The sequence below is a fragment of the Myotis lucifugus genome, unplaced genomic scaffold (assembly GCF_000147115.1).
Source record: "Myotis lucifugus unplaced genomic scaffold, Myoluc2.0 scaffold_12, whole genome shotgun sequence".
Taxonomy (NCBI): domain Eukaryota; kingdom Metazoa; phylum Chordata; class Mammalia; order Chiroptera; family Vespertilionidae; genus Myotis; species Myotis lucifugus.
Genome location: NW_005871060.1, coordinates 5,980,091 through 5,995,993, shown reverse-complemented (window position 1 = coordinate 5,995,993; position 15,903 = coordinate 5,980,091). Strand labels below are relative to the sequence as shown.

Sequence of the window (15,903 nt, the reverse complement as noted above, 5' to 3'; positions counted from 1 at the left end):
CTACTTAAACAGTAAATTCAGATTACTGTTAGGAACTCCTAACTGTATTTTCTTCAAAATACTTATTTGCCCGCATTGGCATTTCCATGGGTCCTGCTTCTCTTCCTATTCCAGCAAAAGAAAAGTTTCTGCTCTGTATCTAGTTTGCAGAAGGAGTCCCTCTGGGGCACAGATGTCTGTGTCTCCTGTTTAGTGACAGCTCAACAAGCACATAAGAGCCACATTTTCCCTTTATCTTCTGGGACCATGTACCACAACCATGCAGTTCTCACAGTTTGTATATTTTTTAAAAAATCCATCCAATTGCAGTTCCTTACAATGAACTTAACAGGAATTGATGGCATGAAAGAATAGATTCAGAGCTGAAATTTCTGTATTCTAGGGGCCATAATCAGTACATCTCCACATAGAAATGGTAGAAAGAAACCAAGCTGGGTTGTAGTACTATTCTCTCTTCCTTCCAAGATACTGGCCCAAGTCCAGGAAAGAATTAATATAAAAACAGAGACTGCAGCCTCCAGGTTGCTCCCTGCCCGCCCACCCCCAGTGGCTTAAGGTAAGAACAGTTGGCAGGAGCAGAATGAAGGCTTTCTAGATGCTGCGCCTGGTGCTCATTCCAGCACACATGCTGTCATTTCCTGGTGCATCCAGGGTCTGCTGCCCCCCTCAGCTGCATAGTCCCTGTGATCAGCCTGAGCTTTCTGTTCTCCTTTATAGGCCTTGCTTGGCCACACCGACACCGTCACCTGTGCCACAGCTTCATTTGCCTATCACATAATCGTCAGCGGGTCCCGTGACCGAACCTGCATCATCTGGGATCTGAACAAACTGTCATTCCTAACCCAGCTTCGAGGCCACCGAGCTCCGGTTTCTGCTCTTTGTATCAATGAATTAACAGTAAGTAGTAAATTGTCCTCTTGGTTTATGTTTAGGAAAACAAGTAGGTCTAGCTAACATAAGTAAAAGATGACTCTGAGTGTTCTCTTGGTTGTTAAGGACTCATTTCCTTGATTTATGTGTTGTTTGTAAAAGCAAATGGATGTTAAAGTTTGTAACTCAGCAGTTCTGTCTTAAAATTCATTCAGTGCTGCATACTTCAAAGAGCAAGACTTGGTTCAAAACAAAACATTCTAGAATAGGTGGTTTTTAAAAACAAGGAATATGTAGAATTTCTTGAGAATGTTACAATTGTGTTGAAATTTTTATGAAATATATTCAAATTATTATGTAAAGTGAAAAAAATAACATTTGGGTACTCAAACAAGAAAAAAATTCTTATAGAACTACTAGAGGTACGATGCACATAATTCGTGTAAGAGTAGGTCTTCCTTCCCCCAGCTGCTGGCACCGGCTTCCCTCTGGCACCAGAGACCCGGGCTTCCCTCGCAGCCCCGGCTTCTTCCAGAAGGTCATCCAGTCTAATTAGCATATTATGCTTTTATTATTATAGACTAGAGTCCCGGTGCAAAGTTAACAAAGGATATTATACAGACAAATGAAATGAGTTGGGATAAATAAATGCACTGGCCTAGGAGCCCCCATGCAGACCAGGCCTGCCTGAGTGGGGAAAGGGGAGGGTAGTCATTGTCACTAAGATGTGTTGATAATTAGGGGTAGGTTTACAAAGGCTGAGGTCTCTGTGTCCAAGGGACAAGTTATCACATCCGTATGCCCACATATGCACAACAGTCTTGCAAAGCAACCAGAGCTCCCCCAGCCTCATCACTTCTTAGCCGTATCTGCCCATTCCCACCTCTCTCCTTAGATCCCCTCCCCCCAGAGTCATCGTGTGTGACACAGAGCCCTAGCCACATCATACCATCGCCCAAGCAGACAGCTTTCCTTCTGAGGGATGCTACATCTTTAGTTTCTACCAGAAGATACTAAATATGATGCTTTTAGTCAAATACCTTGTAGTCATTCAAAGAAAAAGGAAAAAGATACAAATTCAGTTCTGGTGAATGGAGATTAGAGTGTCTGATAACAGTAAGAGTAACCAGGGTTGGCGGTGGATGGGGTGTGTGCAGGGGTAAAGAGTCAAATTTGTGTTTTGGTGTATTGGAAAGGTTTAAGGTATTTGCAGAAGAGCACCTAGGGCTGGTCCTGCCAACATCTGTGCCTAAGTTTTACTGACATGTCAGTGCACCAGAACTGCTCTGGCCCAGCAGTGCTGCTCTGAGCCAAACACGGGGTCACGCTATTCCGAGCACCTTGCTTTGGGGTTCTTGACTTAAATACTGAGAGTTTTGCTTATAGTCAGTAGTTATTTGAGCCAATATACATCCATTGGATTGCAATAGTTGCTGCAAACACTATGGAAAAGTGTTTGGTTTTATTCTTGTGAGATGTTTTTGTAACCTCTTAATAATTCATGGGGGAAAAACTCATTAAAAGATTTCTATTCGTGTTATATTTTTGCAGCCCATTTAAGTCTGCTTTATTTCAGTCTACATTTTGGACCTAAGCTGCCTTGCTGCTTGCCCTTCGATTCCTCCTCTTATGTTCACCCCATAACCACAGGGTTGGTCTAATGCTCTCTAATGGAGGTGCCCTGGGGTCATCGACAAAGCCTTGCTCAGTACAGGAGGGAGAGGCTGGCTCTCGTTGTCACAGATGATTCAGTGGCCGATGCAGAGGCAGACACAGCAATGCTTTGCTGAGTATTATATTTGTTTGGGTTTTCACCATCTTGGTGGAAGAGCAGGAGGAAGGGAAGGAGGGAGAACGGTAGTAGGTTCTAAACTCAGTAGTGAGCATCGTGACAGGCTGCTCAGGGATGAGAGGCAGCATGGTGTGGTGTCCAGGCTTTAGGGCCAGAGAGCTGGGCTCACATCTTCACTCTGTGATAGTAAGCAGTCACTTAAGCTTTTTTACTAAAGCAGGACTGGCACTGGCTAAATGCACAAGGTCGCAATGGAACGTCTGAAGGTCCGCTCCAGTAACTAGTAACGGAAGCAGGAGATGCTTCAGGAAGCGTCTTAATGCCCTTAGCAGTCGTGAGCTGTATTCTCACCACGTTGGGTGGACCCCAGCCTGGTAAAATTTGAGGGAAAAACTTTTTTGTCTTCGGAACTCAAGAAAACCTGAATTATCAGCACTGGGAGTCTTAGGGTTTATTCAGTTTGCCAAGTGACATATATACCAGTTTTCATCTCTTTTTTTCTCATTCCCCCACCCTACTGTGAATACAAGTTTTTAAATAGTCTCTTACACTGTTACCAAGATGTCATCTTTTTCTTTACTAAAGAGAGAGGCAGCTGTATCTAGACTGCAGGATTTCCCTTTGACCCTGTGGTTTTCATTGGACTCACTTCGTAAAATTAAGTGGGGCTGGATTCTCGTCCCTATAAGAAAGGTATCAATCGGTTTTGTAAACAGTGGAGGGAGGGGAGGAGCTCACCTTCTCAGGTGGCTTTGGCATGGAGTGCCTTACTCAGCACTGTGCTGGGCACAGACAGCACAGAAGTCCTACCGTTGTCTCCATGAGGTCCCCTTGGCCGCAGCCACTCAGCCTTGAATTCTTAAAAAGGCCTCTGTTAAGTCAGCAAGCACTGAATTCCAGGCTTCCTCAGAAATCACCCAGTCACTAGTCACAGGACTGAAAGGGGTTTTGAGAGGCTGGCCAAGGATTTCATTTGCTTCTGGAACTAGGATGCAGTACGTCGTGCTTGAGAGTTTCCTTGCCTTCCAGGGGGACATTGTGTCCTGTGCAGGCACGTACATCCACGTGTGGAGCATCAACGGGAACCCCGTCGTGAGTGTGAACACCTTCACAGGGAGGAGCCAGCAGATCGTCTGCTGCTGCGTGTCCGAGATGAACGAGTGGGACACCCAGAACGTCATAGTAACGGGACACTCAGACGGTGTGGTCCGGGTAAGTCACTGTGAGGAAAGCGTATTAGGACACCCACTGCCCTAGTGCAGCTGACATCGTGGAGCAGCCGTCATGGAAGGGCACCTGCACAGGTTGTGACGTGGTCCGGAAGCTCTCGCTCACACTCAGGCCTGAGCCACTGTTCTCAGACATGGGCACGTCAGTGACGCGGCTCTTCCCATCAAGTAGTCAGTGCTGCTAACCACCCGACAGTGTGACACCCGTAGGCCGATAAGCATGGTTTCCATGGCACCTTGCATTGGTAAACGTACAAACTGCAAGTACTGGCTGTTGGGCCCACGAATGACTTCTTAGGAAGACAGGGACTGTCTCTGTTCTACAGAGAATCCGAGGTCACCCACTCCCTGGCTGCAATCCTGCATGATCCCCTGAATCCGAGATAGTCTACCTTCTCTCAGCTGTCTTTGTTGGGCCTCTACAGAAAATGGGACCTACAGTGTTTTCCTTTGTGGTCTGTTCTAATATTGGGCTTTTTCTCCCTGGAGATTTTTCTTTGTGCTTCTTTTCTTTCATTGTATGCTGTGAAAGCAAAGGGCAGCTGATCGCTGCCCTGTTAGTCACAGTCAGCTGAGCCTGCCACAATGAGGCTGCCGTCAGCCACTCCCCTGCCACACCCTGCACCTTAGATAGCCGCTCTCTCTGGGAACATGAGGCATTGTGCCAAGCTCCGGCAGCGAGGGCGTGTGGGGACCCCTGTTACAGAATGCCTTCTTAGAGATCCAGAGGACATATTAGTATATGCAAGGCTCTCAGGTGTTTTTATAGGAAACAAAACAGAGTACTTAGTTGAACCATGTTTCTCAAACTTTACTGACCACAGTCCTTTTCCCTCCACCATGAAACACCCATTAGCATCTCCTCAAACACAGCATGGGAAGCACTGTTTATGTGATGTCAGTCCTCTGTTTCACCCCGAGGCCCCATCTTCACCCAGTAACATGCACATTGTTTGAATTCAGTTTTGGAGAATGGAATTTTTGCAAGTTCCTGAAACACCAGCTCCGGAGCCCACAGAAGCCCTGGAAATGCAGGAAGACTGTCCAGAAGCACAAATAGGTACTTATATTTCCTAAAATGTTATATAAGAGTTTTCCTGTTTTTTGAAGTGATTGTGTATAAACTTCAGTGTAAACCAGAGCCTGAGCTGGTTGGGCATTGCCATAGCAGCACAGCCACCAGCTGCTGTGGAAGTGGCCGGGCTCATGCTGGGCTTCCTCTAGTTCCCTGGGCAGCACGCAGTGGTTAGGGCCTTGGAGTTGGCTCCACCTAACAGTGTAAGTTACTAGCTTCTTTGAGCACCACAGGCTTGGGCTCTCAGTTCTAAACTATGAAGTAGGACCTGGAGGCCGAGGTACTGGACAATAGACGGCCTACACCTCAGGCCACGTCCGGAAGTTCCACCCGTCACTTGGCGGGCTCGATATGGATGTCCGGGTGGCATGGTGTTTGTAAACTGAACAGAGGTAAACAGTGTCCCTGCCCTGGGCCTGCTCAGGAAGGGCATTCATTCAGACAGAAGCCTGTCATCTGTTATTTGTGAAGCGCTTTAACATTTTCCAGTGAACTAGAGAGATAGCTGACTCCTGTGCAGCAGGGGTGGGGAACCTTTTTCTGCCAAGGGCCATTTGCATATTTATAACATCATTCTCGGGCCATACAAAATTACCATAGCCTGCTATATTTGGTCACACATTTAATTAACTTACCCCTAATGCCTGGGCAGGGCCCGACCAAGTGATTTTGTGGGCCTTTTATGTCCTACAGGCCAGACGTCCCCCACCCCTGCTATGCAGAATGATTGGCTGTAAAGCCAGACTGAGATCTGCATTGGGTCGCTCATGTCCAGAGAACTCACCCCCCTTTTATTTAGAACAATTTTTGCAACAGTCTTCCCAGAAAGTGTTTCGGGTTTGACCTTTTGATTGTTTCTCTGTGGTTAATTTTTTGTGCATGGGGAGTTCAGTGTGAGTTTGACAACATGGGGGAGTTACTAAGGGAAAAGGCTTATTATCAGAAAGGCCCAAATCACTTCTCTTTGTAAGCTGAAAGTAGTTTTTACTCTGTTTGCCAGAAAACAAATGATCTGAGGGACAGGGCAGTTTAATGCTTGTATTACTTTGATGCATGTAAATTTCTACATAGTCAACTGCGGCTCCACTGAAAAGGCCATCTGAGTGTCTGGGAACATAAGAGTTCAGTTTTGTGTCAGTGGATTAAGCCCAGTGAGATGTGGTCATATTCCCTTCCTTTAACAACACTTTTAAGTGAAGAACAGTGGAAGATGAGATGGAAGAAGGGGTCAAACTCAGGGAAGAGAGACGTATTGTAGACAGGGTTTGACAGAGAGCGGAGAGCAGCCCACGGGATGGGTTGACTTTGGACGGTGCAGAAGTTGGGAGTTGAGGGTAGTTGCTTGGGTGAAAGTGAAGACAAGCCAGTGGTTCCCTGGAAATCAAAGCTGTTTCCAAGCCTCCTTGTCTGGAGACCTGAAAGCTCATAATCCCAAGCCATTAGGGTGAAAAAAATCCACTTAAATTAGCCAACTAGACTACTGGTGTTAGGAGCAGAGGGAGGCCAAAGAGTATTTATCTTGCTAAAAAATATGTATGTGTAATGAGTTGGTGCTTGCACACTTGTTCTTGTTCTCCTCTTTTCCAGTTACATATGTTTTTCATAAATTTTTGCTCCAATAGACTTTATTGCTAGGGAGTTGAGGTGAGGAAATGGAAAGGGGAAAAAACAAAAAGCTTACTAAATGAAAGCTTTCTTCAGTAATTCATCTGTGTTGTCATTTATATTGACTACTATGTGGAAGGCACTGTGTTTGGGACCCCTCCTGTTGAGCTGACCACTGTCTTATAGAAAGACTGTCCAAAGGAGAGAGTTACTTTCTGCTGCAGGAACCGGGTAAGATTTCAGAGAACAAAGTGTTTAAGCCATGCCTTGAAAGATACATAACATGGAAACACACAGAGATTGGAAGATGGCTCTAGGTTGAGCCAATGGCATGTGCATAGTTAGCCACCAGGAGCCAGGCTGTGTGGACGAAACCGTCTAGCTGAACTGTGGTAGAGAGTGTGAGGCAGATAGTGAGAAAATGAGAAATTCACAAAGGTTTTGGCCAGATTGTGAAAGAATGAATGTTTTGGCCAAAGCGTTCTGTGAACTCGGAAATTCTGCCAGGGTTTTTTTTCCTATATGTAATCCAGTTGAAAATTCTGGCAATTTTTTATTGTTATGTTAAAATACAATGTCTACTGTGTCTCAGCTGATAGAGGAATAACACCAGTGGGACACAGCTGGGTCTAATTCTAATGTCCATATGTTTTCTAATCCTCCCAATGACAGGACAGGAAGCCCAGGATGAGGACAGTAGCGATTCAGAAGCCGATGAGCAGAGCATCAGCCAGGATCCCAAGGATGCGCCCAGCCAGCCCCCCAGCACCAGCCATAGGCCCCGGGCAGCCTCCTGCCGAGCCACGGCCGCCTGGTGCACCGACAGTGGCTCCGATGACTCCAGGCGCTGGTCTGACCAGCTCAGTCTGGATGAGAAAGATGGCTTCATATTTGTGAACTATTCAGAGGGCCAGACCCGAGCCCACTTGCAGGGTCCCCTTAACCATCCTCACCCTCACCCCACTCTCATGGAAGTTCGGAATTACAGCAGATTGAAGCCTGGTAATTTGAAGTCGGGGGGGGGGTCTCTGTCGGGCTCTTTGTGGGTGTTCTGCGTTTTGATGGATGGGGCAACGGGCTCTGGCTGCATCTGAGCCCTGTCCCTATGACCTGGGCCACCCACAGAGGCCTCTGAAATGTCTTCTTCTGGAAAGTGAATGTAGAGATTATATCCCACAATGGTGTTGCAGTATGTTTGGCATTTTTAAAAGAAAAGTACCTCAAAACAAAAACCTCATTCATTCACACATCATGAAAGTTTTTGAAAATAGGCAAATTATTGATTACAGATAAATAAAACTGTATTCACAGGAAACTTTGCCTTGACTTAGATAGAGGCAAGGTCCTCAGTTGGAGAAGTTGTTATCTTCTTGCATGGAAGATTTCCCCTTCTCTGTATTCGTCTTTGCAAATGAGGCTTTCTCTGACCTGGCCCAGGGTCAGTGTTAAGCTAGATTGCTCTACCTTCAACCGAGGCAGCAGCTGCTGAGAGTCGGAAAAGCTGCTGTAACTGTACGTTGTAGCACCCTAACTTTTGAGAGCACCATGTTAGGGTACACCTAGCACACGTTGGCATCCCTCACTTCAGTATGTCATGTCTTCCGCTGCAGGGTACCGGTGGGAACGGCAGCTGGTGTTCAGGAGTAAGCTGACTATGCACACGGCCTTTGATCGGAAGGACAATGCGCACCCCGCAGAGATCACCGCCCTGGGCATCTCCAAGTGAGTGTCAGGCCCTTTCCAGCTGCTCATCCAGCTGAGTCCACTGTTGAGCCGGGACCCACAGTCTTCAGGGAAAACAGATTTCAGTTCATAGTATGGCTCAAAAAGACAAATCAGAAGTTTGTAGATTTGAATGCTGAATTAAACAAAAAACAGCTTTGCCTTCTCTGTACTTCCAAGATACAGCAAGGTTTGATCCAAAGAGAGTTGCAACAGAAGTGTAAATTCAGACCCAGTTCTATTTTTGTCTCTTCCTACACATGACCCTCACCCCAACACACACCCCCACCACCACACCACCCCCCTGAAAACTAGAGAGCTGCAGAGTAACAGAAAGACCTTCAGCCACATGGCTGTGCTAGAGCCGTCCCTGAGGGGCTCTGTGCTGTGTCTCCTGCAGGGATCACAGTAGGATCCTCGTGGGTGACAGTCGAGGCCGAGTGTTCAGCTGGTCTGTGAGTGACCAGCCAGGCCGTTCTGCTGCTGACCACTGGGTGAAGGATGAAGGAGGGGACAGCTGCTCGGGCTGCTCGGTGCGGTTTTCTCTCACGGAAAGACGGCACCATTGCAGGAACTGCGGCCAGCTCTTCTGCCAAAAGTAAGATGAGATACACACTTTTTGAGTTCCTGGGGGTTAAGTTCTCAGGATGTCAGTTATGCCCAGTGCGTAGGTTCTGATTTGCTCCTGGGCCTCACTACCGTGTGCTGTCAGTCTAACCCTGTCTTCACTTTCTCTCTGTTCTTTATTGTTACAATTGTGAAATATTTCTGTCATACCGGGCCACCCAGGACTCAGAATGGGAAGTTGCTAATATTTGATTGTATTTCTGTGTAAAACATTATAGATTCATTTTAAGTCCTCTTTTCACCCTCACCAATTGCACTCTCTTCTCCATGTTGTCTTCAAAACAGTACTATATTATGCTTTGTGCATTTGCAGTTTTACTTAAATATAGCATACCTTCTGTAGCTTGCTATAGAGATGCTTTCACAGACACCACAAGTTGTATAATTGTTTTTGAACCAGTTATTGAGGCTTTTGTAGGTGTTGGCTTATCAGAAGCAGTGTGGTCTTTTGGTTGTACTGACCAAATGCTCCCTGGACTGCTGTCCATGTGTCATCCCAGGCGAGTTACCCTGAGCTTCAGTGGCTTCATCTTTAAAATGTGGATGATTATCCCTTTCTTCACAGAGGTGTTGAGAGAATTATATGAAATCATTATATGAGGTTTATAAAGTGCCATGTGCAGATTCTGGCTGTGTAGATGTTCAACAGAAGGTATTTATAATTACTGATTTTTTTTCAGCTTAATGTCTTAAGCTTTCCTTTGGGGAAGTCTGATTTAAGATGAGGGGCCCGGAAGTCACTGCAGCCATTCCTTATGGGACTTCCCAGGAGGCTGGCACAGGGTTCTGGCCTGTGGCTCTGTGCTCTGAGAAGCCCGCTCTATAAAACCCAGTAACCTAGTGGTTTCCAATAGTCCACTGGCACACATCTGTTCTTTGCAGTTTAATTTTCAAAATATTGTTTAAATGTAAGTAATTATTTAAAGTATCTATTGCTATCCAGTGTTGGATGGAGCCCTTATTTGAAAAACCAACCAAACAGTGATTGATGATGACAGAGCAGGCACAGAAGGCAGAGCTGTCCCAGAGGCGTGGCCCGCCCTGAAGTCCATGCCCTTCAGTTGCTGAGAGAGCTTGTCAGCACTCCTGATCTTCTCAGAGTCCAGGAACAGTGCTGGAAACCCCTTCTGTTGGTAGCCCATTTATTCCCTGGACATTTTATTGGTAGATTAATAGAGGAAATAGAATTCTGTATTTTAATCGTGTGAGAAGCCAAGCTTAAAATGATTAAATGCCATGTCCAAGGTCATACACTGCTTTATTCCAGGAATATTTTTAAAAGAATTTGAACATTTCTTAAGTATAATCTACTTCAGGGAATTCTATCAAAATAAATAGAAAATGAAAACATTTGGGCCAAACAAAAAAGCCAAACTATTTGTTTAAAAAACAAGTAAGGCGTGGATCAAACCAAGTGTTTAAATGCCCAAAGGAACTTGATAGTGACCAAAGTGCCTTTTTTAAAAGATATGTTTTTATTGATTTTAGAGAGAGGAAGGGAGGGAGGAAGAAACATCAATTGGCTGCCTCCTGCATGCCCCCTACTGGGGATCAAGCTCACAACCTTGGCATGTGCCCTGACTGGGAATTGAACCAGTGACCTTTTGGTGCAGGGATGATGCTCAACCAACTGAGCCACACCGGACAGGGCCAAAGTGTCTTTTAAAATGGGTAGTAAGTCTCTGCCAAGAGAAAAAGTCAAGCTCCAGGTAAAGATACTGGCATGCTTCTGAGTTCACAGGGCATGGGAAGCGGTCCTACCCAGGAAGAGTGGCCACACAGCTGCCCAGATCCCTTGACTTCATCCTGTAGGAGAATCTTAACTTTTTATAATTCTCCTCAGTCAAATAGCCCACCTTGATTTAATATTTCTTTTCTTCATAGACTGAAACAAATAATACAGCATTTCTTTTGGTCCCTTGCCAAGCCCATGACACAAACCAATACAGTCTTTGGCATTCACCTGGCATTATGTGGTCTTTGGCATTATGCTGCAAGATTTCCTTCTGATTTTCAAATGAGTGTTTCTCAGCCCAGTGATCAAACATGGAGCAGACCTATAACTACTGGATTTTGCCTTTCCTTCAGGTGCAGTCGGTTTCAATCAGAAATCAAACGCTTGAAAATCTCATCCCCAGTGCGAGTTTGTCAGAACTGTTATTACAACTTACAGCATGAGAGGGGTTCAGAAGACGGGCCTCGGAATTGTTGAAGATTCACAAGCTGACTGGAGACCACGGCTGTAGACCCTCCCAGCTCCCTGTCCCACTCGGAAAGGCATCAGACAGTCTCCGTTTACACATCACTGGACACCACGCTCGGGGTATTGAATTCAAAGGGATCATTGGATAAACGGGTGAAGAATACAGTAACAGGACAGACACTGTTCAGGTGACCAGCACAAGAAGAATAGGAGGTGGTTCCTAGGAGCAACATTGTCAATATCCGCTTCTCCCTGTAAACATCACTGTCTCCAAGGGGAAATCCTCAGTCACTGTTTTGTTGTTTCTTTGTATATCATTTTTATAGAGCTGCTCATCCTTATTTGGAAAAACCAACAACAAAACAAGGCTTTTAGAAAATGGTTGTAAATCTGACTTCTTTGCAAGTAACTGTGTATATTGTAAATAGGTATAAAGGCCTTTTTTCTAAATAAGGACTTCACTGCCTGTAACATGAGACTTCAAACTAAACCACTAACTCAATGAACTTCTTATGGTTTGTCTGACATCTCTCACCAATTAATTATAAATATTTTTTTTAATCCTCAAAGGCATTATCTGTGGTCTCCCCCACCCCTTTCAAATCCATCCTGTGCCCAATGTTTTGTTGTTGTTGTTTTTTTCAAGTTGGCCCACAGTATCTTCACTTAAAATAGGCTAGTAACCAAAATAATGTGGGCCTTCCTTAGGAACCAGTGTGGGACAAAAGGAGTCCAGCCCTAAGATACCCTGGAAATATTGGAGCATCTTGCACCGGGCTCACACCATCTCAGTGTTGGTCTGATGTCACAAGGCCCCGGTAAGCGTCTGTTTGGACTGCCATTTGGTCATAGCAAACCTTCTTAGCATTGCACAGAGGTGGTCAGGGGATCGGTGTGATGCGGGAAACAGCCCTGCCTCAACTAATGGCAATATAATTGCATGTAACCCAAATTAACTTCTCTTGCATAGAACATAGTAAGTATGTGTCTTTGGTGACACTAAAAGTTCTACTATAGCTTATTTTCAAAAAAGGGTGAAAAAAAAAAAGGTGTACAGAATTAACATATAAACCTTGTTGTAAAACTGGATCATGTCAGAACTGCTTATAATTAACCTTTACCATTTAATGCCATCTACCTGAAAACAGTGAGATTTATACTGTATCAATGTCTATTTTTTTGTTTTTTGCTATGAATATAATTACAGTATTTTAATATTTAGTTATTTAATTTGTTCTACTAGTTGGTAACAGAACACACAGATCCAGGGAGACTAAAGCTGGTAGGGGCTAAGAGATAAGCTTAGTTTACAGAGAAATGGCTTTGGTGGTGGGATTTTTTAAAATGTGTGTTATGTACATAAATATGTATATATATAAAACAAATGAAACAATTAATCTAGATTTTAACATTTTCAGATATTTAGTGATAATATTATGAGCAATTCTAAAAGCCCAGTGATTTGAGAAATGTAGAATCCTTTATGGCCCAAGGAAGGAAGGACAGGCCTTCACACCCCCATGGAGGCACCGTACACAGGACAGTGGCTTTGGCTTTCCCAAGTCTTCATCTTCAGGCCCTGGTGACAGGCACACTTATGCACTAAAATGCACATATATGCACATGCGTTCAAAAATAGGCATTGGTACAACAGCAATCTTGTACCGAATGGGCTGAAACCAGCTTAAGAACAAATTTGTTCTTCCTGATAACTAGGTCTCCAAGAGAAAATATAAAGGCTGCTTTAGTGCCTTATGCTTACTAAATTTAAACCTTTATTTACCCAGGTTTGAGCCTACAGTCTATTTATGATTACATATCAGAATTGATTAAAACACTTCCATTTCTAAAAGTTCAAATATACTTGTTAATAAAAAGGATTATTGGCATTAATACTTTAACTTGAAGAAGAGTTGTGTTCTGTTTTCCTTTCTGTGTCTTATCCTCCCATGCCCTCCCACCCCCATCTTACTTTAGTTCTAACGAATAATACTGGATGTTCAACACTTGCAGGAATCATGCTATCGCATAACTGTGGGCTCTGCCTCTGCCCAGCCCCATAGAAGAGTTGTAGCAGTGTTATTCTACACTTTTTCAAAGAAGCGTCCTCCTTGTGTACATGAACCATGTTTACCCCAAACCCAATGGCAGAGGTGTTCTTTAAAGACTTGAATATATGAATGTGTGTATGTAGTTACTTAAAGGTTATTCCTCTTTGTAATATGAAGTTATATGGGATGAACACTTTTAAACTTTCCAACACAACTTCCTTGACCAGAAGATGGAAACCAAAACTCTTGTGATAGTATTTCCTCTGGCAGCTGGTGCTGTGGGCAACTGTTCTGTTCAGTGGGGTTTGGTGTGCGTGTTAGTGTCTAATGCAGAAATCACAGATCACTCACATATACAAGTACACTCACATGCATAAACTCGTTTCTCTGAACGTCTTCCTGTGTTCCATGTAAATTTGTTTGCCAACCTATATTCTCAGCCTGCACATCCACATCCATGTGGTCTGATTCTTTGTCTGAGAGCACCTCACAGGCTCCTGCTTGACCTCCATCGATCCTTTGTTCATTCATCTGCCCATCTAGTCATTTATTCGTCCATGTGTTCTAACGTGTGTGGTGTGCTACTGTAATGTCATGCTTTGGAAGAGAATAGCTGCCCATAGCGGCCATCCGTCTGGGTAATAGCAAAACACTCTAGATAAGTTATTTTGCACTTTCTTATGTATAAAGTTGGTAGAAACTTATTTTTGCTTTGTATCATTTAAATACATTTTTTTTGGTAAATGAACTGTGTATAAAATATTTATGCCGTTACAACTGTTTTTAGAAAGTATTTTTAATTTCAGCAAGTTTGGTTACTTGTTGCATGACTATTAACACGGCTGACTTTTTGTGTCAGTGCAATGTATATTTTTTTGTCCTGTTATTAACTTGTAAGCCCTAGAAATGGCCAATTATTTGTACAGCAACAGAAGTAAATTGAAGATACTGGCTAAGACTGGATTGATTGTGGACTTTTGTACTATATTGCAGAATTCAATACCTGTTTGGTGGTTATGTAAAAGGCCTGAAGAATTACTACTAGTGTGCAATGTGTGATAACTGAATGTTCATTGTATATCTGTCTCTGATGCAAAAAGGTAGAGTAACACAATTACAATACATGATTAAATTTAATAGTCCAGGTACTTTTTTTTTTATTTCAAATAAATACCTACTATTCACTATCCATGAAAAAAAAAATAAGTTGTTTTTAAGCCAGTTCTTCAGGGAAGGAAAAAGAAAGCAGAACTGAGATCTAATAATCCCCAAACTTTGTGAAAACTGAGGTCTAATAATTCCCTAAACTTTGTGTAGTTTTTTAATAGTTGTGACTATATCTTTCAAAAGCACCTGCTTAAGGTCTCAGCTTGCAGAAGTTTAGCTATTAAGTTTGGCTCAAGTGCTAGTTTGATCCATCTCTAAATTCCAGCCTTCCTGCATTCTGAGCTTCCCGGTTGTGTGTGGACCGCCGCAGGGAGAGGAAAGTGACTTCTGGGAGGCATGGCCCTCTCACTTGAGTGGACCTATGCCCCAAGACCGCATTGCATGGTTGTGGGGAAAGTAAGCAACAGTGAAGTATCTATCACCTGCCCCTTCCAAAGTCACATGAGGACTATTCCGGTGTCCTGTCCCCCTTCTGCAAGCACACACCCACCCACCGTCGTCAGTCCTTTCATTACAGACCTCGATCTGAGAGGTTGGAACTCACAGATCTGTTCTTAACTGTTGCTAGCTTATTTGGTTGTAAACTGCCTCCCCAGCACTTCAGTGACTTTCCTTTTCCACTTTCTAAAGGTATTAATAAAAATCCCGGTTCCTTTTCAGCTTGACAGAGTCCCAAATTTGAGGGTATTGTGCTTATTACAGATTCCACCTCAGTCCAATTCCACTTCACAGGCAGAAGGTATAGGAATGTCAAATCTTCTAAGACAATAGCTGTTTCTTCAAAAATAAAAAGTCAGTGGTAAGAGAATGGCTCAGTGGATAGAGCATCGGCCTGCGGACTGAAAGTTCCCAGATTCCATTCTGGGCATGTACCTTGGTTGCGGGCACATCCCCAGTAGGAGGTGTGCAGGAGGCAGCTGATCGATGTGTCTCTCTCATCGATGTTTCAAACTATCTCTCTCCCTTCCTCTCTGTAAAAAATCAATAAAATGTAAATAAATAAATAAATAAATAAAAAGTCAGTGGTAAGAGAAAGCCAAGGGCAGTTCCCATTCCTTTGATGTAATACTGCCCATCGTTCTAATGGCCTCAAAAAGAGTTGCAGTCAAGGATGGGAACTGCAGGAATCAGAGTTTAAAGGACCGACATGCAAATGATCTCCAATAAGTCCCTTTCCTGCCATTTGCTTAACTGCAATAAAATTTCCTCTTCACCCCTCATTTGGACCCATTTGGAGCTTTGGAGAGGAAGCAGTCCAATGGAATTAGTCTAGCGTTACATCAGCTGTTTTCACTTTATAAACATTTTCCGCACCCACTGTAAAAGTCTTATTGTCCCTTTGGACTTTTGTAAATATGGCACCAAGCCAAGCTGCCACGCTGAGATGGCGTGATGTGGGGAGAGCCTCAGAATAGAAAAGAAGAGCGAGGCTGCTGCTGTCACCTGCCAGGAACTTCTGAGGCTCCCTGTAAGCACCCTATGCACCAGGTTTCCTGTGTCAGAGCTGCCTGTGAGGATGCGGCAGGGGGCTAAGAGAGCGATTCTTCTGTTGTGGCAGCAAT

At 44.1% G+C, this 15,903-nt stretch overlaps 1 protein-coding gene across 11 annotated transcripts in view; it reads left to right on the top strand.

The window, feature by feature from the left end:
- Positions 1 to 14,361, top strand: part of WDFY3 (WD repeat and FYVE domain containing 3) — a 246,985-nt gene extending 232,624 nt beyond the window's left edge. For 10 of the 11 annotated variants that reach the window (XM_023750385.1, XM_023750389.1, XM_023750388.1 and 7 more), the window contains 7 exons: positions 718 to 897; positions 3,692 to 3,874; positions 4,855 to 4,951; positions 7,244 to 7,573; positions 8,182 to 8,293; positions 8,694 to 8,891; positions 11,009 to 14,361. In XM_023750385.1, the coding sequence (XP_023606153.1) occupies positions 718 to 897; positions 3,692 to 3,874; positions 4,855 to 4,951; positions 7,244 to 7,573; positions 8,182 to 8,293; positions 8,694 to 8,891; positions 11,009 to 11,132 (1,224 nt within the window). In that variant the 3' untranslated portion in view covers positions 11,133 to 14,361. Of the gene's footprint in view, positions 1 to 717; positions 898 to 3,691; positions 3,875 to 4,854; positions 4,952 to 7,243; positions 7,574 to 8,181; positions 8,294 to 8,693; positions 8,892 to 11,008 lie in introns of those variants that run through there. The other variant, XR_002828161.1, reaches the window with a different exon arrangement.
- Positions 14,362 to 15,903: the final 1,542 nt, after the last annotated feature.